Source organism: Peromyscus eremicus, chromosome 23 (assembly GCF_949786415.1).
Source record: "Peromyscus eremicus chromosome 23, PerEre_H2_v1, whole genome shotgun sequence".
NCBI classification, from domain to species: Eukaryota; Metazoa; Chordata; class Mammalia; order Rodentia; family Cricetidae; genus Peromyscus; species Peromyscus eremicus.
The window spans coordinates 35,120,799-35,142,395 of record NC_081438.1 but is presented as its reverse complement, the minus strand read 5'-3'; the positions used below and the strand labels follow the sequence as shown (position 1 = coordinate 35,142,395).

Below are 21,597 nucleotides of genomic sequence, written 5' to 3'. Positions count from 1 at the left end.
TCATTTGCTATCTCACCCACCCCTCCTGTACCTTTTAGCTAGCAGTATGCAGTTCTGCCTTGTCTATGAGCTTGTGGCCCTGGGAAGTACTACAGTGTATAGACTACGGAAGCCTAAGGGAATTGGGGGAACTCCATCTATGCAAGGGAAAACTTGGGCTGGATTTTAGGAGGAGCAGGTCATATTTGTCTTCCCAAGCAGAAAATAACACAAGAGCTACAAATAGGTGGTGGTGGCGGTGGCGCATGCTTTTACTCTCAGCACTCAGGCAGAGGCAGGCGGATCTCTGTGAGTTCGAGGTCAGCCTGGTCTACAGAGTGAGTGCCAGGACAGCAGGACTATATAAAGAACTCTCTCTCTCTCTCTCTCTCTCTCTCTCTCTCTCTCTCTCTCTCTCTCCTCTCTCTCTCTCCCTTCCTCCTTCCCTCCCTCCCTCCCTCCCTCCCTCCCTCCCTCCCTCTCTCTAATTGGTTTTTCGAGACAGGGTTTCTCTGTAGTTTTGGTGCCTGCCCTGGGTCTTGCTCTGTAGACCAGGCTGGCCTCGAACTCACAAAGATCTGCCTGGCTCTGCCTCCCTAGTGCTGGGATTAAAGGTGTGTGCCACCACCGCCCAGCAAAACCTGTCTCAAATAACAACAACAAAGCAAAACCAAAAATTAGTCAACAACAGTTAAGTGTGTGCGTTCTTTTTCAGTAGGGCTATCCCCAAGGAACTGTGGCTAGTTTGAGTGGAGACATTATGTAAGTACAAAATGTATACAAAGTAGTGAAAATTTAGGACAGTAAGAGAGATTTAAGGGCTAGGGAGAGGGCTTGGTGGGTTGTTTGCTTACGCAGCAAGCATAAGGATCTGAGTTCGGGTCATCAGCACGCATTTAAAAGTCAGGCGTGGTACACATCTGTAGCCCCAGGGCTGGGAGGAACAGAGATAGGCAGGCTCCAGAGGCTCCTAGACCGTCTGTCTAACCAATGTGGTGAGCTAACGGTTCAGTAAAGAGACCCTGTTTCGGGCTGGAAAGATGGCTCTGGACCCTACAGAAGCAGGATGCGGGAAGAGAGCATGCGCACCTGGTGAAGTAAGGATGGTTTCTGTGATCCCTAGAGGGGAGGGACTCCGGGGCTCCGGGGAGGGCTGTGTGGGCGGAGGTGGCTGAAGGCGGAGACAGGCGAGCGCTGCGTCTCTACGCACAGCCACACGAAGCTGCCACTGCGGAGCTCCAGCTCAGCTCCCTGCGCATCGGCCGGGAGCCCCTCGGCATCCACGCTGCGCCATGGCCAAGGCCACCGATGTCTGGTCCGACCTCAGGCTCGTCTTCTTGCTCGCCTGCCTCCTGCCCTTGGGCCCAGCGAAGGTGGCTGCAGGTAAGCCAGATTCTGCCTGGAGCTGTCCAGTGCTATCCAGAACCTGAGCTACCGAGATGACTCGGTGCGTCCTACCCTTGCTGGGCACCCCTCTGAGCAGAAGTCACCCAGGCACTTGGGGCGTCTCCCTGCTCCCCCTCGATGCCTGCCTCCAGCACTCTGCCCTGGGAAGCACATCCATTCGGATGCTTGGGACTGGTACTCACTAGGGGAGGGACAGGGAGCATGGATGCATGCAGGAAACCCCGGATGGGTTGGGAGAGGTCATCGCGCCTCAGCCACCCCTAGGGAGAACCGCCCCCTTTGCCTGCATGGGGCAGCGCTTTTGCTTTAAGATGTCGCCTTTTTCTAGAGATTTCCACCGTGATTGCGTTCGCTTAGGGGCGGCGCAGGTGCTAGTCTGCAGCCCAGGAGGCCAGTCTGCCATTTCCTCCCTAGGAATGATTTAAAAAAAGGGAAGGGGGGACTTGAGCCGACAGATTCTTCCCTAGGCTCACCAGGACCCATCTCTCCGTGATGAAAAGACCAACATCAACCTTCCTACCCCATTTTAGGAGTAACAAACGACACAGATTCGAGAATTGTCAGAGACCGGTGGGTTGTGAGTAGCTGGAGGAAAAAAAAAAAAAAACACAAAAAAACCCACATCATTCTTCACAACGCATCTGCCCATTAAAAGAGAGGTAGGGGAAGAGGGGGGCCTGGTGCAGATTTGTGAGAACGGCAGAGCCACGAAGTAAATTAAAAATAATAAAAAAACAAAAACAACCTGCGTTTTTGGCATGCATCAGAGGATTTTGTGGGAAATTTGCATGTATCAAATTACCTGCACCCTCCCCCACTCCTGGAAATTCAACATATAATTCAACTACAAATGGACACCCTGATCCATTGGGTTATATGTGTCTAGAAGTTACATGATTTAAATTACAACAAATACACAACTAAATATCTATCTGTCTGTCTGTCTGTCTATCTATCTATTTACTTCAAGGCAGGATTTCTCTATATAGCCCTGGCTGTCCTGGAGCTCACCCTGTAGCCACCCTGGCCTCGAGCTCAGAGATCCTCCTACCTCAGGCTCCCTGGCGCTGGGATAAAGGCATGTGCCATCTTATCAGGCAATATTTATTTTGGGATGAGGTCTTCATGAATTGCCCAGGCTGGTCTCTAACTTGCACCCTCCTGTTTCCCCTACCTAGTGCTGGGATTATAAGCATGAGTCACCACTCTAGTCACACACACACACACACACACACACACACACACACACACACAAAATAAAAATATAAATCCCCCCCCCCAATGGGGTCTTATGTAGCCCAGGCTGGCCTAGAACTCCTGATCCTCTTGACTTACCTCTTTAATCCCAGCATTTGGGAGGCAAAGGCAGGTGGATTTCTGTGTTATTTAGACCATCACAGGTGTGTTTGGTAAGTGTTTTTGGCTGCCTAACATGTGCTATGTGAAAAGGCCACCGTAGTCATTTTCTAGAATGTTCCAAGTCTCACATGTATCATGGGGAAACACTGAGGCCCTGGTAACCTGTTAGGAAACTGGGGCCATGCTTTTGAGGGCATTGCCCCTTCTTTCTGTCTTGGCACATCTAGTTCTATGTCACTTGAGTGCACGTGGGGTACCCCCAAGTCCTTGCCTTGGTCGCTGGCTGTGCTCTGTGTGCATCTGGGCTCCCAAACAAGAAAGATGAATTTGGATGAGCAGAGTCACAGGGGATGCACTGGGTCTCGTTCCTTCAGCTGCACTTGGCAAAGGTCTTCACTGTCCACTTTAGCATGGATACCCTTGGATACTTCCCAAAAGCCCAGAGGAAGAAGGAGGTCACCTTGACCCAGTGAAAGGGGTCCAGGGGCACTCCCCCACCCCTCTTTTAGACAGGCTTTCATGTAACCTAGGAGGCTTCTGTCAAACTCATACAGCCAAAGATGACCTTGAGCTTCTAATCCTCCTGCTTCCACCTCCAGAGTTTCCTTTATGTAGACTAAGCTAGCCTTGAACTCACAGAGATCTGCATACCGTGGCCTCTCGAGTGAAGTAAAGACATGCTACACCACCATGCCCGGTGCAGTTTCTGTTTTTAGTTTCTTTTTTTAAAATTTATGAGCATCCACATGTATCAGTGTGAATGTATGCTCACATGTGTTTGAATGCCTATAGAGACTAGGAGAGGGCTTTGGAGTCCCAAGATGAGGACGCTTGTGAGCTGCCCACAGTAGATGCTGGGAACTGAATTCAGGTCCTATGCAAGAACGGCAAGGGCTCTTAACCACCGAGCCATCCCTTTTGCCCAGCTTCTGTTTTTTAAAAGACCTTTGTGGCCTCCTCCAGGCAGGGCTGGTGGGAGTTGCCATGAGCTCGGCAACCATTTTCAACAACATCATCAGTGGGTCCTCCTTCTTCCCGGCTCCAGCCAGCTGCCCCCTGATTCCATTTCCATGGCAACCGATCTGCGTCAGCCCGCTCTCTCACTGCAGATGCAGGATGGCAATTAACATGCAGCTTAGTGTTCCTGCCACCTTAGAGCCTCACTCTGGTCCTTGTTCCTCCTCCACTTGAGTGGGAGGGAGAAGGGGGTGGGTGGTAATAATGATGGGGTGGGGGAGCGGAAACAGGTAAGAGCCCTTGAAGAAAGGGACATGCTGCCTGCCAACTAGAGGGAGGGCAAATAGTCCTGGGGGACAGCAGCAGTAGCCCTTTCCTTTTGTATGACGTACTTGCCTGGGTGCTATGGCGAAACAGCTGGAAATGGGGTTGTATAGATGCCTCAGAGAGTAAAGGCACTTGCTGCCAAAGCTGAAGACCTGCATTTGATTCCTGGAACCCACACATTAGATGGGGAAAACTGACCCCTGCTACATGTCCATTATGATACACACATTCGCACGTATGTTTGAGAGCACACACACACACACACACACACACACACACACACACACCCCAAAGATAAATAAATGAGTGTTCAAAAATAGAGTCCATCATGTCAGGGAATTTATGGCAGCAGGGGCCATGGCAGCGGGTCACATTTCATATACAATCAGGTGGACCTCTGTGAGTTCGAGGTCAGCCTGGTCTACATAGAGAGTTCCAGCACAGCCAGGACTACGTAGAGAGATCCTGTCTCAAAACGAAACTAAATCCCACCATGTTGACCATATTAACCCTCAAACCCACAGTATCTAGGATAGCAGTGGCAGCCCATGCCTTTAGCATCATGACTCAAACAGCTTTATAACTCAACGAATGGGTTTGAAGAAAAGGGATTCATAACAGAAACATAGGGCAGAACAGCAGAAAAGACTGAAGCCCGAGTTCCCAGTTGGGACCGGGAATGTTGTGAGGTAAACAAGGGGCACATTTGCAGACGGACTCTTCTGGTTCTGCTGAAGACTCCAGCAGGTATCCTGTGAACTCACTCTGAGGAAGACCATGTCCATGCTAGGTTACTCAGCACCTGTGGGAGTGGGCACACAGAAGGGGTTCAGTCAGTAACCCCCATGTGAACAGTCTTCTGCGACGGTGCTAGGTGGTCTGGACTTCATGCCACATCTTCCTTTCCAGGTAATCACGTGGCTCAGAAGTACCACTGAACACTAACCATACAGTGTGTGTGTGTGTGTGTGTGTGTGTGTGTGTGTGTGTGTATGTGTGTGTGTGTGTGTGCGCGCGCGCGCGCGCATGGGTATACACAATGGTGCACATGCATTCATATGCATGCTCCTGTATGTGGAGGTGAGAGGGTGACCTGAGATGTCTTTCTCAGATTCTGTCCACCTCTGGCTGCCTCATATTAGCCACTAATAGCATATGGTTGTGATTAAACACTTGGGTTTTTGCTAATATGGCCTTGAGACCAAATTCTTAGTTTTTATCAAATTTAAACAATCACAGTAGAATCTGGAGCCCGTTAATTCCATTAGGTTGACTGGTTGACTAGAGATCCTCCTGTCCCCACATCCCCAGTCCAGGGATAGGTGTACCTCATCATGCCTGGCTTTTTACATGGGTCTGGGGGATTGAACTCAGGTCCTCACGCCTATACAGCAAGCCCTCTTATCCACAGAGCCATGTCCCGAGCTCCTTACTACATGGTAAGCATTTTGCTTGCACAATAAAGAAGCAGATGACCCTTGTCCTCAAGGAATTAAAAGTACACTGGGAGAGAAGAAATCTTCGTTCAGTACGGTGATATCTCAGTGACAGTAGTGTACCCAGTCTATCAGGAGAGCACTGAGGGGTCAGGGCACAGGAAAGCTTCCTGAAAGACTTCCTGTGGGACAGAAGGTAGAACAGGAATTCTTCTTATTTTTCTATTTATTTTCACTAGAGTGTTTGCATACCCAGGGATCAAACTCGGGTCGTCAACCTTGGCAGCAAGTGCCATTGCCCACTGAGCCAGGATATACAAAAACCCTGAAGTCAGAAGGACCAAAGCATCCTGGGAACTGGAAAGTTTTTATTTTTTAGACAGGGTCTCACTATGTTGCCCTGACTGGCCTAGAATTCACTATGTAGTCCAGGCTGGCCTCGAATTCAGAGATCTGCTTTGCCTCAGCCTCCTGAGTGCTGGGATTAAAGGTGTGCACCCCTGTGTACCTCCTGGAACTGCAAGAGTGGCTGGCTGCCAGGTGGAAGGTCCCCAGGTGTGAATCTAGACCCCAAAGGAAGGTTCATGATTACATTAAATCAAATTCCAGACACTTGTTGGAACAACAAGAGATAAGACATAAAGCCGGTCACTTGACTGGAAAACAGAAGAAATAGTGGAGGTGGGGACAGCGTTAGGCACTACATGGCAGGGCCAATTTCAGGAGAAGTCAGTCTGAGTTTGCAGTTTTTAATTCCTGGCCATTTCACACTTCTCAGCCACCACCAGCCACAGACAGCCCAGCAGGATGCTTTTTAAAGTCCTACGTACTTAGTGTACTGGTCACATCTTACATGTCCTGCTGTGGTGCAGGGGCAGGTGGGAAAGCCTTTCTGTAGGGGCAGGGCTTCCCTGTCTCTTTGTGAAAGTATTCAAATTATTAAAAATGTATCTTTCAACAAACAAACAAAAAAGAGACAAGACATAGATCAGGGCCAAGAGCAGAAATCAGATGACTGTATGTGGGGCCCCTGGAAATGGGATATGTTGTTTGAATCTTACATGGTCTTTTAATTAAAAAAACCCAGAGCCAGATATCAGGGTGAAAGCTGAGAGATCAGAGAAGCAGAACAGCCAGCCACTAGTTCTTACCTCTACGAAATCCTCAGCCTAAAGAGAGTGAGTTCCTGTTTCCTCATGCCTTATATACCTTTCTCTGCCCTGCCATGTCACTTCCTGGGATTAAAGGCATGTGTGCTTCCCAAGCAAAGGCATGAGATCTCAAGTGCTGGGATTAAAAGTATGTGCCACCACTGTCTGGCCTCTATGTGTAATTTAGTGGCTGGCTCTGTCCTCTGATCCTCAGGCAAGTTTATTAAGGTACACAATATATCACCCCAGGGATAGAGTGGTGATGTAGAAGAGGGAAGGGTACCCAAAAAAGAGAAAATCAGAGAGGCCTGTGGCTGGTGTTTGGGACAGCTGGCTTTTTTTTTTTCTTAGCAGATTCTTCTACAGCACAGGCTGGCCTCAAATTCATTATGTAGCTGAGGATGGCCTTGAACTTCTGGACCTCCTGTTTCCACCTCCTGAGTGCTAGGATTATTGGTGTTTGTCACCCTCATTCGTGGAATGGGAGGGATGGAACCCAGAGCTTCATTCACTCCAGGCAAGCACTCTACCTGCTTAGCTGTGTACCCAGGCCCCCGACCTGACCGTAGCTGGCTCTTTTCACTCTAACAAGAAGTGAGGAGAGAGCAAAAATTCAGAGACTCAACTACCCATGGGAAATGGGGCTTTGAGCAAACAGAAGTATTCTGTGTGCCTCGGGAAGATGGACCCGCTAGCCACATTGTTGTTAAACACAGGAAACAGAATGCTTAAGTAAATGTAATCAGTCACATTAGGTTAATTTACACTTAGTTACATGTGGTTACAATGTAGACTGACTAGAAAGGGAATACATACTATCAACGCCTAGGAAGGCTTGAGCCTCAAACAGGGACTTTGGCTGGGAAAGTGGGTTTGGGTGAAATGAGTGAGTCTCAGGCTGGTTGTGATGGCATGAGACTGCAACCACAGTACTCTAGAGGGGGAGGCAGGAGGATTGCCACAAGTTCAACACCAGTCTGGACTATGTAGGAAGGATCAGGCCTATTTATTTATTTATTTATTTATTTATTTATTTATTTATTTATTTATTTATTTATTTAAACAAGGTCTTCATAGCTTGTTCAGTTCACTTTCTTTTAGCACTCAGGACCTTCAGCCCAGGGATGGCACCACTCATAATGGGTTGGGCCCTCCCCGATCAATCACTAACTAAGAAAATGCCCTACAGCCCAATCTTATGGAAGTATTTTCTCAATTGAGGTTCCCTCCTCTCAGGTGACTCTCTCTTGTATCAAGTTGACATAAAACCAGCTGCAACAATTATTATTACTTTTTTTTTCAAGATAGGTTTCTCTGTGTAACTTTGCACCTTTCCTGGATCTCTTTCTGTAGCCCAGGCTGGCCTTGAACTCACAAAGATCCGCCTGGCTCTGCCTCCTGAATGCTGGGATTAAAGGCGTGCGCCACCACCACCCGGCTAAAATTATTATTTTAATTATGTGCGTGTGTGCATATGTGCCTGTGGTTTTGTGGGCATGAGTGCAGTGCCAGAAGTGGCCAGAGAGGGCATCATATCCCTCCAGAGCTGGAGTTACAGATGGTTGTAAACTGCCAGATGCCAGTGCTGGGCACTGAACTCCATTCCTCTGCAAGAATAGTAAAGAATAGTACATACTTTTCACTGCTGAGCCATCTCTCCAGCCCTGTCTCCTGCCCTATTTTGCTCTCTCTCTCTCTCTCTCTCTCTCTCTCTTTGGAGACAGGGTTTCTCTGTGTAGCCCTGGCTGTCCTAGAACTTGCTTTCTAGACCAGGCTGACATCAAACTCAGAGATCCACCTGCCTTTGCCTCCTGAGTGCTGGGATTAAAGGCATGCACCACCATCGCCCAGTTTCTGTTTCTTTTTCTTCTTCTTTTTTTTTTTTTTTTTTTTTTTTTTGGTTTTTTGAGACAGGGTCTCTGTGTAACAGTCCTGGCTGTCTCGAACTCACAGAGATTCACTTGCCTCTGCCTCTCAAGTGCTGGGACTAAAGGCGTGTATCACCACTGCCTAGCTCTGTTCTGTTTCTTTAGATGGAGTCTCACTATATAGCCTAGACTGGCCTTGAACACAGTCAATACATAGCCCAGGGTGGACTCAAATATTCAGTCCTCTTGCCTCAACCTCCCTGGTGCTGGGATGACTGGCATACACCACTGATCTTAGTTCCATTTTATTATTAGTTACTATTGTTAATCTCTTATTGTGACCGATTTAAAGTTCACCATGAATTGTATGTATGAATGAGTAAGAGAGTGAACGAACAAGGAAAAAAACACAGAATACTTTGGGTCTGGTGCTGTCTTTGATTTCAGACATCAGGTAGGGGTCTTGGTAAGGATCCCCTGTAAATAAATGGGGACATTCTGTGATGCTACATTTATTTTGTGGGGGGCGGTGGGCAGAGGAAGACTTGGGGGAGTTGGCTTTCTTCTTGGACTGGGGAATCAAACTCGCATCATCAGAGTTGGTGTAATGAACTATCTCCCTGGCCCCACTGTTATTACTGATGACTGGAAAACTAACTGAGGAAGTCCTCGTCGTCTTCCTGAAACCCGGCCTATACGTGTCTCCTAGGTCTCTATAACCTCAGTCTTGCTACTGATGGTCCTGCTACCGTTGGTACAGAAGTGACCATCTCAGCCAACCTGACGGTCAAGGACAATGGCAGCCTGTCCCTGCCTGCAGACACCCACCTCTACCGTTTCCACTGGGTCCACACACCACTGATACTCACTGCCAAGACTGAGAAGAATCTAACCTCGACCATCCACGTGGTGGGCAGAGTGGCTGGGGACTTCTCAGTCTCTGTCTGGGTCACTGCTGTCGACTGCTGGATGTGCAAGCCGCTAGCCAGGAGTGCCCTGGTACTCCCCATCAAAGGTGAGGGTCTCTCAGGGCCTTTCATGTTTACCTATTTGCTTTCAAGCTCTTTCATGTTGTGCAACCCAGGGCCTGGGACATGCTGTGTAAGTGCTTCACCAATGAGCTACACCACCAGGCCTGCTTTCAAGTCTTGTGCATGTGTTTGTGTCTGTATGTTCGTGTGTGTGTGTGTGTGTGTGTGTGTGTGTGTGTGAGAGAGAGAGAGAGAGAGAGAGAGAGAGAGAGCCTCTGGGTTGTTCTTCAGGCAGCATCCACCTTTTTTTTTTTTTTTTTTGAGACAGGATCTCTCATTGGCAAGCTCACCAATTAGACAGGCTGGATGGCCAGTATGCCCCAGCACTGGGATTATGTAGTTGGAATTTTCTTTGGGCCAACAACTAGTTCCCAAATAAAGACAATTATTATTAATTATGAATGCTCGGCCTTAGCTTAGGCTTGCCCCACTAGCTCTTTTAACTTAATTTAACCTGTTTCTGTTCATCTATGTGTGTGTGTGTCTGGTGCTCTAGGAGGTTGCTTTGGGGCTTTTTAACTTTCTTTCTTTCTGTATGTCCTGCTTTCCTGCTTTCTCTGTGTCTGTCTGGCTGGCCCCTGGCGACTCCCTATCATCTCCTTTTCTTTCTATCCTGTGCCTAAGTCCCTCCTTCTCCTCCTCCTCCTCCTCCTCCTGCTCCTCCTCCTCCTCCTCCTCCTCCTCCTCCTCCTCCTCCTCCTCCTTCTCCTCCTCCTCATTCTCACTACCCAGAAGTCCCGCCTATACCTCCTCCCCCATCAGTGGCTGTTCAGCTTTTTATTAGACCAGTCAGGTGCCTTAGGCAGGCAAGGTAAAACAGCAACACGTCTTTTCATAGTTAAACAAATATTCTGCAACAGGATTACAAATGTAATCTATCACTATGCCCAGCTTTTTTGAAAACATGTGGGTTTGGGGAATCAAATTCAGGTTCTTATGCTTTCAAAGCAAGCACATCACCAACTGAGCCATCTCGCACGGATTCTTTCTTGATTCTTCGTTAAGTTAAAAAAAAATTAGAAAATAGGGTCAGCAAGATGGTTCAGTGGGTAAAGGTGCTTGTTGCAAAACCTAAGGACCTGAGTTTGATCCCCAGGACCTACATGGGGGGAGAGAGAACCCACTCTTGAAAGTTACCCTCTCACCTTGACATCCGTATCGTGGCATGGGTGCACACACAGACCAATACACATACAAAATAAATAAGTAGATAAATAAATTTAATTAAAACTTTTTACTTAAAAAAAAAAAAAAGGACTGGAGAGTTGGCTCAGTGGTTAAGGGCATTTGTTGCTTTTGAAGACAACCCTGATTCAATTTCCAGCCCCCACATGGGCAGCTCACAACTGTTTGTAAGTCTAACCCAAGGTGATCCAACATCCTTTTCCGACCTCCTAGAGCACCAGGCACACGCACTCATACACAGAAAACAATTAAAAAAATAAAGAATCAAGACCAGAGAAATGGTACAGCACTTGAGAGGGCTTGCTGCTCTGGCAGAGGTCCAGAGTAAGTCCCACCTGGGACGTACAGTCCAAATTAATTTGCCTTCAGGAAATAAGGCTTCATTTAGGTAATGCTTTATGCACAAGATGATGAGAATAGAAAACATATATAAACAAGTGAAATACTTAACCCTTAGGGGACTGATTAAAGACACTGGAGTAATTATGTGCCTTTTCCAGGAGTTAGGAGAGGAAAAAAGTCTTGCTAGAGAGTCCAGGCTAGTTTTGAACTCAAGCAGATCGTCCTACCTCAGCTTCTCAGTGCTAGGATTATAGACATATGCCATGACACACAGCTAATGTATGTAAGTATTTAAATTTTTTTTTACTACATTAATTTATTTAGTGAGGGTGTACATGTATGTGGGTACCTGTACCATGGTGTCCATGTGGAGGTCAGAGGACAACTTGCAGGAGTTGATTTTCTCTTTCTACTGTGTGGGACCTGGGGATTGAACTCAGATCATCAGACGTGATGGTAGGTGCCTTTACCTACTGAGATGCCATCTTAGGAGCCCCAGTTTATGGAATTATTTATTAATCATGGCCCTTTCAGTGAGTCTATATGTCCTGAGTGAAAATGCTCATGCTTTTAAAATTATGTAGGAAGTAATGCAAGCATAGAATTATGTAACTAAGTCTATAAACGCTGCTAACGTAAATGTATGCAGTTGCCACAGAGGCCAGAAGAGGGCACTACAGCTACAGATGTTCTGTGAGTCATCCATCGTAGATGCTGGGATCTGAAATTCTGGTCCTCATGATAGAGTACCAAGTACTCTTAACCACTGAACCATCTCTCTAGCTCTATCCCCCACTATTTTTTTGGTGTTGAGGATGGAACTCAGGGCCTCCTGTGTGTTAGGCAATTGCTTCATTTCTGAGCCACATTCCCCGCCACTCCTATATCCTTTAAATTATCTCCCTATGCTTTATAGTATCTGATACAATATAAACACTATGTAAGTAGTTGTTATGTTATATTTCTTAGAGGACATTAACAACAGCAAAAATAGTCTATATGTATTAAGATGCATGTGTTTTTTGTTTGTTTGTTTGTTTGTTTGTTTTTGTTTTTTTTTTGGTTTGTTTTGAGACAGGGTCTCATGTAGCTCAGGCTGACCTTCAACTCACTGTGTAGCCAAGGATGGCTTTGAACTCTTGATCCTCCTGTCCCAGCCTCCCAGGTGCTGGAATTACAAGTGTGGGCATCATGTCCTGCTTCAGCCCATGCCTTTCCTCATGGCGGGTAGCCCTTTTGCCAGGAAGAGTGGAATCACTGTGAAAGGGAGGTGGGGCAGGGGCACAGATTGAGCATGTGCTGTGAGTCACTGCCAGCAGGGGGTGACTAGAATGTCTCTTCTTGAAGGATCTATGGGGTCCCCCACACTGCACATAGCTCTGACAGCTGGAGGAGGCGAGCCAGGCTGCTTTGCTCTAGCCCAAGGTCACAACTCAGGCTATGGGTGCCTCGTGTCTCTGTGGACTCACTCTCCCTTTGTCTTTCTCAGAATCGCTTGTGGGAAAACTAGTCATTACCCAAAACACCTCCGTGTCTTGGCCGAACGCCTACCTCACCAATAAAAGCCTTAGATTCTCCTTTTTCCTCCATGACCCGAGCGACTTCTTCAAGTTGGCTTCTTTCTTCTACCGATGGGACTTCGGAGACGGGTATGCATCCTCCAACCCCCCACCCCCTCCTCCCACCCCTTTTCCGGGATCTCACTACATAACCTTGGCTGCCCTGGAACTCATTATACAGACCAGGATGGTCTTAACTGCAGAGGTACAACCGCTTCTTCCTCTCAAGGATTAAAGGTATGGGCCACCATGACCAGCTATTTATTCTTTTAAAAAAATTGCCCATCAGGAGGCAGATGCAGAGGCAGGTGGATCTCTGTAAGTTCGAGGCCAGCCTGGCCTACAAAGAGAGTTCCAGGACAGTGAGGACTACATAGGAATATTCTCCTCTCTCTGTCTCTCTCTGTCTCTGTCTCTCTCTCTCTCTCTCTCTGTCTCTGTTCAAAGTTCAGAGGACAGCTTGTGAGAGTTAGTATTCTCTTTCCACCACATGAATCCTGGGGATCAACCAAACTCAGGTCATTAGACTTGGTAGCAAGTACTTTTACCTACTGAGCCGTCTTATTAACTTCAGATTTGTAGATTTAATTGTTCTTGGTTTGGTTTTTTCAAGGTTTGTTTTTATTTTTCTTTTTTTTTTTTTTTTTTTTTTTTTGGTTTTTCGAGACAGGGTTTCTCTGTGTAGCTTTGCGCCTTTCCTGGAACTCACTTGGTAGCCCAGGCTGGCCTCGAACTCACAGAGATCCACCTGGCTCTGCCTCCCGAGTGCTGGGATTAAAGGCGTGCGCCACCACCGCCCGGCTGTTTTTATTTTTCTTAATCATGTAAATGTGTGTTCATGTCTGTGTATGGATATGTGCATATGAGTGCAGGTGCCCATTGAGGCCACAGGAGAAAGACAGATCACCCAGGGTTGGAGTTAAAGGTGGTTGTGAGCTGCCCAACATTGATTCTGGGAACCAGCTGAACTCAGATCCTTTGCAAGAGCATGGTCTTAACTACTAAGAAATCTTTCCAACCCTAAGAAAGAAAGAGAGTCTGGTTTGGTGGTACAGACCTTTAATTCCAGCATTCAGGAGGTTTGGGCAGGAGACTCAGGACATTAAGGCCAGCCTGGGCTACAAAGCAAGTCCAAAGTTAGTCTGGGCTCATAAGACTCCACCTCAAAAGACAAAAACAAACAAACAAATGTAGGAAGCCAGAACCAACAAATTCAAATTTAAAAGCTATGGGTTTTTGTTTTTGTTTGTTTTCATTTTTGAGACAAAGCTTGTCTGTGTAGCCCAGGCTGGCCTTGAATTTAAGATCCTGCCTCAGCCTCTCGAATGCTGCAATTACAGGTTGTTGTGGTGATATACTGTTTGTAATCTACGAAATGAAACTTGCCTGAAGATCAGAGGACAGAGCCAGCCGCAGAATTAGCCACAGAGGTCAGGCAGTGGTGGCACACACCTTTACTCCTAGCACTTGGGAGGCTAGATTTCTGTGAGTTCAAGGCCACACTGGGCTACACGAGATTTATCCAGTCTAAAAGAGAAACAGAACCGGCAGAGGTGGCCCGCATATTTAATTCCAGCACTTGGGATCACACACCTTTAATCCCAGCACTAGGAAGGTTGAGACAGGAAGTGATATGGCTGGGCAGAGAAGGGAATACAAGGCGGGAGGAGACAGGAACTCTGGCTCTTTCAGGCTGAGGAGTTGGTGAGGTAGTAGTAATAGTGATGGCTGTGGCCTGCTCTGCTTCTCTGATCTTTCAGCTTTCACCCTGATATCTGGCTCCAGGTTTTTAAATCATAAGACCACTTAGGATTTCGTGCTACAAGCTGCTTCCATGATGCCTTGCTGGATTCCCTTCCGAATTCCTGGAAAAGGAAGCAGTGGTGTCCATGTCCCTTCTCCTTGTCATCTTACAGGACCTTGTTGATAACTGACACCCCTGTGGCCTATTACAACTATTCGAGTGTTGGAACCTTCACGGTGAAAGTCAGGGTCGTGGCAGAATGGGAGCAGACAAAGCCGGATGCCGTGAAGGGCACCGTGCAGAGGAGTGGCGACTTCTCAGCTTCCTTAAAGCTTCGGGGTAGGTCTCCCGCCAGGTTGGCTGTACCCGAGGGACCCCGGACAACACTCCTTCCAGATCCAAGTGACTCTAGGCTAGCATCAGGCTGCACTTGAATGGATATTCTCGAAGCCATGCCTACCGTAAATGTCTGCTCCAGAGAGTCCACTCAAGGCCACAGAGTCACACAGCTACTCTGTAGCAGAGCTGGCATGTGAGTCCAGGCCATCCTGTCCCCAGGGCCTCAGCCTGACCAGACACCTACCACAGGGAGTGGTAGGGATGCTCCTTATTCTTTAGTCACTACAGTTTCAGATCAAAGCTGGCTAGGGAGGGTGGGAAGCCTCCGTCTGGTTACCTGGCATTGGGCAGTCTTCAGAGATTTCTTTGTAAGTGTGTCTATGTGGGGGAGAGGGGATGTGCATGATGTGCACGTGAACCTGAGTCCATGCTTAATGTGTGTGTGTGTGTGTGTGTGTGTGTGTGTGTGTGTGTGTGTAGGTGAGTATGCACGTGTGTGCATTTGCTTGTGGAGGTCAGAGGAAAACCTTTGAGTTTTCAGATGCCCTTCACCTTTTTAAAATTAATTGTTTTTGACAGTGTCGTCCTGGCTGGCCTGGAACTCACAGAGATCGGTCTACCTCTGCCTCCAAGTGCTAGGATAAAAGGAGTGCGCCACCACTCTTGGGTCAACAACCTTCTTTTGTTACAAGCGTTTCTCACTAGCCTGGAGTTCACTTAGTAGGTTAGCCTGACTAGCCAGTGACTTCCAGGGATCCACACATCTCCACCTCTCCAGCTATGGGATTTCAATCAGGTGTCGCTGTACCCAACATTTTTTTTCAGGCCCTGAGGGTGGAATTCAGTTCCACACTTTACCCACTCTTCTATTTGGGTCTCTGTTGCTGTGGTAAAACACTGGCATGGCAGGCAGTGGTGGTGCACACCTTTACTCTGAGCATTCAGGTGGCAGATGGATCACTGAGTTCGATGTCAGCCCGATCTACAGAGCGAAATCCAGGACGGCCAGGGATGCACAGAGAAACCCTATCTCGAAAACAAACAAGAGAAACAACAACAACAAAATCAACTAAAAGCAACTCAAGGGAGGAAAAGGTTTATATGGCTTACACTCCAGGTTGCAGTCTATCACTGAGAGAAGTCAAGGAAAGAACTCAAGGCAGGAACCTGAAGGCAGAACAGCTTGCCATTCCACACACCGTTACCTCTAACCAGGGAATTCATGTCGAGGAAGCACAGCAGAAACTATGGAGGCTTGCTGTATGGCAGCTCACTCACTAATGCGTGCTCAGCTAGCTTTCTTGTACAGCCCAGGACCACCTGCCTAGAGAACGGTGCTGCTCACAGTGGACTGGGTCCTTCCACAGTCCATCACAGAGATGCCCACAGGCTAATCCGATCTGGGCAATCCCTTAATGGAGACTCCCTTCTCAGGTGACAAGTTGACAGAGTTAACTAACTAGGACATCAAATGAGCTGTCTCTCCAGCCCTTGGGAGGATTTCCTTGCCTCTGGTAATGGCTGGCGCTTTTCTTGTAGCATAGTCAATGGTTTAGTGACAGTGGGTAAGAGAGTGGGTGAGAGGTAAGGACGTAGAAGTGACCATGTAAGCTAAGGGGCTGTGCACCTTGTGTTAATCCTCAGCCACTGGGTCTAATGGGTTTCTCTCTCCTTACAGAGGCTCTTCAAGGCATCCAGGTCTTGGGGCCCACCCTCTTGCAGACATTCCAAAAGTTCACAATGACCATGAACTTCCTTGGGAGGTGAGTGAACCCAAAGAGTGATGTATGGGTGTTCCATGGCCTCTCTAGACCATGAATCGCTCCACAGATCCTGCTCTGACCCTTAAAGAGCTTAGGTTTCATGGGAGAATGGTACCTTCCTGTCCTGTGGCTATGAACTGGGGAAGAACTGTGGCCATAGTTCTTTTGTCTTTTTTGAGTTATGCATCTGGAATGTTGAGCTGTATTAGTTAATTTTTTCCTTGCTGTGACAAAATACCCATCCAAAGCAACCTAAGGAAGGAAGGTTTATTTGAGCTCACAATTCATGGTAGGGAGGCATGGCAGAAGGATCTTTAGATGCCTGGTCATGTGACATCCACAGACAGGAAGCAGAGTGATGAATGCTGGTGACCAGCCTGCTTTCCCCTTTTTATTTAATCCAGGACTGTAACCCATTGAATGGTGCTGTCTACATTCAGGGTGGGTCTTCCCACCTTAATTAACCTAACCTAGAAACCCCATCACAGACACGCCCAGAGGTTTGTTTACGTGGTGATTCTAAGTCCTATTAAACTGATAGTTAAGATGAACCATCACATGGACCAGGGGAGCCTGGTATCCTGTATGGAAAGGCCTCTGAAGTTTCTGCCCCAGTTAGCTTCCCTGGGCTTGGTCAGGCTCCTGCTCCTTCCCAAGCCATTTTGAAAATGTGTATCTGTTCTTCTGTAGCCCGCCTCTGGAGGTGTGCTGGGGCCTCAAGCCACAGTGTCTCCCACTGGAGGACAGAGAGTGCCACTCTGTGTTGGTGACCAGCACATCTTTTAACCTGAGCCACGTCTTCCAGGACCCTGGGGACTACTGCTTCATCTTCCGTGCTGAGAATGTCATCAACAAGGCTCACCAGTTCCACAGGATTCAGGTGTGGCCCTCCAGTAAGTGACACCTTGCCTTCTGGGGGCAGTGCCATTACAGGCATCAAAACCCTGCCACCACCTCTGGTGACCAGCCGAGCACTTGGTAGCCAATCCTACCAAGGCCATCAAGAATTGACTCCACCAGCGCTAAGGTCATGAGTAATTTTCCTAGGTAAAGAAACAGCCCAAATTTCAATGACCAAATGCTAAAATCACCCCCCCACCACCACCACCCCCCTCCCCCCCCCCACACTCTGCCAACATCGTCATCACCAGACTCCACCAACAACCAACACTCCCATCTCGGCACCAACTCAAAACTCTACCATTATTATCCTGAACATCCTGCTAACCAACAACAAACTCTACAGAGGCATGCTACCACTTCAGTCCCACCACAAACTCCACCAACACCATCTCCAGCACTTGGTCAACTTCAGCACCAACACCAGACACCACCAGAATCATCCTTGACCATCTACCAGTCTAGGCACCACTACTGAACTCCACCAATGCCCTCATACTCTGCCCATCTCTATAGCACCACCAACTCTTTACCAACAGCAGTGCCACCACCAAATTCCATCACACTATCCCTAACATTCCACCAACTCCATCACCCTCACTAAATACTATTTACAGTACTCCACCCACCCCAGCACCACCATCGCCACCAAAATCTGCCAGTACAATCAATCCTTAACACTCTACCAACCTAGTAGCGCAGCCGCCATCAACTCTGCCAACACCTCCATGAACATCAGCATATTAAACAGTAACAATGAAGTCAGCTCCCCACGTGCTCCCCATTCCTCATTGCCGTCATCATTTCTACTCCCTCTATTCTCTGGTCTCTTTCTGAACCCCGAGAACTCTACCCCTGAAGGACCTCATGGGCCTCATTGGGTACCTTGGCCTCTGCTAGCTCCAACATGCTCTGGTGAGTGTCCAGAACCCCATGAGTTCTGTGAAGAAGATACTAGTCCAGGTCTGGGGAGAGGGCTCAGTGGGTAAAATACTTTCTGTACAAGCATGAGGCCCCGAGTCCCGATCCCCAGAATACATAAAAGCAGGATGCAACAGTCTGTGTCTCTAACCCCGGCTCTCCCAGCATCCCTCAGTACCTGTGGCTCCTCTCAACACTCCTCACCACGCCCCTATTTTAAGCCCCGCCCCCAGGGGCGGGGCTTCCGTTTCCCTTCCTCCAGCCTGATCCCTATAACTCACCCGTTTTGGTCTCTTGGTCTATTGGCCCTGGCTACCTCTCTTGCTTCTTCAGAGCCGGAATTTGGGGCGCAGTCAGGAAAGTGCTTGCCTTGCAAGCATGAAGATCGGAGTTTGGCCCCCAGAATCCTTGTAAAAAGCTGAGTATAGCTAGGAGGCAGGGCCAGGAGCTGGCAGCCTGGCCTGCTTGCTGAAGGTCTTGATCCTGTTTCAAACAAAAAGCCAAAGGAACCCAAGGAACAACATTTGAAATTGTCCTGATTTCCATGCGCACACACACCTGTGCACACATACATACCTGCACATAATATATCCACACACACATAAAACCCAATATTAAAAAAAAAACTTATGTATTTATTTATTATATGTGCTTTTTTTTTTTTTTGAGACAGGATTTCTTTGTGTAGCCCTGGCTCTCCTGGAACTCTCTCTGTAGACTATGCTGACCTCATATTCAGAGATCTGCCTGCCTCTGCCTCCTCGGTGCAGGGACTAGAGGCCTGTGCATCACCACCACCCAGGTGTTGTGTGTGCTTGTATATGTGTGCCATGACACACATGTGGAGGCCAAGGTCAGTTATCTCCTTCCATCATCGTGTTCACGCCTGGGATGGAGCCCAGGTCACCAGGCTTGGCAGTACCTGCCTTTAGCAGCAAACCCGTAGTTCAACACCAGCTATCCAATTGTCTCATCCTCCTCTCTCCCTCCCAGGCTTGCAGCCGATTGTCTTCGCTTTCCCGTGCGCCACGCTGATCACTGTGCTGCTCGTTTTCATCATGTACATGACTGTACGGAGTGCTGCTCAACAGAAGGACCCAACGGAGGTAAGCGCTCTGCCGGCTGGAGGCTAGACCACTGAACTGGGTGTGGTAGGCCAACCAGAATGTCTGGAGGGAGTCTTGCTAATGATGCACCAAAGAGACATGGGTAGACTGGGTAGTAGAATTGCTGAGTTAGCTGGTCTCCCATCTGACTGTCTCCTTTATGCTGAGCTCTCAAGCCCACCGAATGGGCTGGTGGGGGAGGCTCCCAGGGGGGTGGTAATTGACCCGAGGGGTTTTATTCACCAGAGATGGCTGATTTTGACTTTCCTCCTATGTCTGACAAGAGTCCGGAGATGACCGGGCTCAAGTGCTGCTGCCAGCTATGCTGTGGATCCCTCTTTCTGGAATCACCATCCGAATACCTGGAAATTGTCCGCGAGAGCCACGGGCTGCTTCCACCCCTCTACAAACCTATGAAAACTTATAACGTGTGAACTCCCCACACCCACACCTCTCAGTGTTCGCTGATCACCCATTGGGAGCTTCGGGGCCGGGTGGCATATGCTACTGAGCAGGAGGGGTTCACCCAGGTGTGGCCATTTGCCCAGACTGGTCATGGCTCTGTACAGTCCAGTCGTTGTGATACGTCCTTTGTGTCATCCTCCCAGCTGTCATCCCATCTGTACACTCTAGTCACTGCTGTGAGCTTTTCCCCGTCACCCTCCCACCCTCTCCCGAGCAGGATTCTGATGTTTGGTGTGCTCTATTAAGACTCTTCCACGTGGACCTGGATGCCCCTTGCCCATTGCTTTCATGTTAGTACATCTGTGACTCACTGGGGATTCATGAGGCCTTCAGCAATGCAGCTCCGCTCGAACCAGAGAGAGCTAGGAAGGAGGTCACAGATGGTTAAGGATGCATAGTGGAAGGTAACCCACACTCAGATGGGCACACTTACAGCAAGGAGAGATCCACATGGATGTGATGGCGCAGCTCAGATGATCTGCTGTGTATCTCCAAGGCTCATTGCCCGGATGGACCTGAACCAAAACTCAAATGCAACACCTGAGCCTGGCCCTCTGTCCTTTGTCCCTGCAGTTCCATTACCAGGTCGTTCTGTTCCCTGCCTGCTTGCCGGAAGCTGGGTGGTGGTGATAGGCGGGGTGGAATGAACACCGGTGAGTGTGGAATGCTCTATAAATTAATCCTCTTTCACTGAAACCCGTAAGATCAGTGTCCACTGAGGAAAAAAAAAAGAGTTGGAGCAAAAAGAAAGGTTTGCTAGTGAGGACTTGGGCAATCTCTCTCTCTCTCTCTCTCTCTCTCTCTCTCTCTCTCTCTCTCTCTGTGTGTGTGTGTGTGTGTGTATGTGTGTGTGTGACCTTACCCACTCAGTTGCTCCCAAGGTAGCAGAAGAAAGAATCAGGAGTCAAAGGATACCTTGAAAGATTATAAGTAGAAGCCTGGTGTGGTGACGTACACCTTTAATCCCAGCACAGAGGAGGCAGAGGCAGGTGGATCTCGGAACAGAGTTCAAGGTCAGCCTGGTCTACATAATGAGTTCAACAACATTCAGAGCTGTATAGGGAGTCCCTGCCTCAAAAAAAGAAAGAAAGGAAGAAAGAAAGAAAGAAAGAAAGAAAGAAAGAAAGAAAGAAAGAAAGAAAGAAGGAAGGAAAGAAAGAGAAAGAAAGAAAGAAAAAGAAAGGGAAGAAAAGAAGGAAGGGGAAGGGAAAGGAAGAAAGAAAGAAAGGAACAAAGAAGAGAGAAAAGAAAGGGAAAGAACAAAGGGGGTAAGTAGGTACAGATGTAAGCATCCAGGCTTACCTGTTTACCTAGCACACTAGGGCAGCCCGCACCTGCTGGATGAGGGTGGTCAAGACTGTAAAGGTAGCTCTCTGTCACTGTAACCGTTGGTTGGCCCTTGGACATCCTGCTGAACTAGTGTTCTCTCGTGTACCGCTCATTCCCATGACATACTGCCATTGTCCCTGAATAAAAGCTTCCTCAAGCGCAGTCTGTGCGGCAGAGTATTTTTGTCCCCTGTGTGTCCACGAAGCTTTGTAAATGATGCTTGGGAGCAGCGGGCTACCCTTTCAGGCATTCTGCGATGATGTTAGAGGTGCGATGACCCAGTGTTGGTGCCTTTCCTCGTCGCCATTAGAACACCTGACCAAAGTGACTTGAGGAAGGCGTGCCAAGGCGGACAGTCCATCATGGCAGGGAAGGCGTGCCAAGGCGGACTGTCCATCATGGCAGGGAAGGCGTGCCAAGGCAGACAGA

The 21,597-nt window shown here is 48.3% G+C and overlaps 1 protein-coding gene across 1 annotated transcript; it reads left to right on the top strand.

Annotated features, from left to right (window-relative positions):
- The first annotated feature begins 1,164 nt into the window (after nucleotides 1-1,164).
- Nucleotides 1,165-21,330, top strand: Tmem130 (transmembrane protein 130). Its single transcript, XM_059249272.1, has 8 exons — nucleotides 1,165-1,362; nucleotides 9,194-9,499; nucleotides 12,532-12,691; nucleotides 14,518-14,684; nucleotides 16,363-16,447; nucleotides 17,138-17,340; nucleotides 19,262-19,374; nucleotides 19,659-21,330. The coding sequence occupies exons 1-8, from the start codon at nucleotides 1,272-1,274 to the stop codon at nucleotides 19,806-19,808; spliced, it is 1,275 nt and encodes a 424-aa protein (XP_059105255.1). The 5' UTR covers nucleotides 1,165-1,271; the 3' UTR covers nucleotides 19,809-21,330.
- The last annotated feature ends 267 nt before the right edge of the window (nucleotides 21,331-21,597 follow it).

Bases quoted from the DNA above. Each gene is read 5' to 3' on its own strand.
- Tmem130 (XM_059249272.1), top strand. From the start codon at position 1,272: ATGGCCAAGGCCACCGATGTCTGGTCCGACCTCAGGCTCGTCTTCTTG. The intron at 9,500-12,531 runs GTGAGGGTCTCT...TGTCTTTCTCAG, and splicing joins CCTGGTACTCCCCATCAAAG to AATCGCTTGTGGGAAAACTA. The intron at 16,448-17,137 runs GTGAGTGAACCC...GTTCTTCTGTAG, and splicing joins ACCATGAACTTCCTTGGGAG to CCCGCCTCTGGAGGTGTGCT.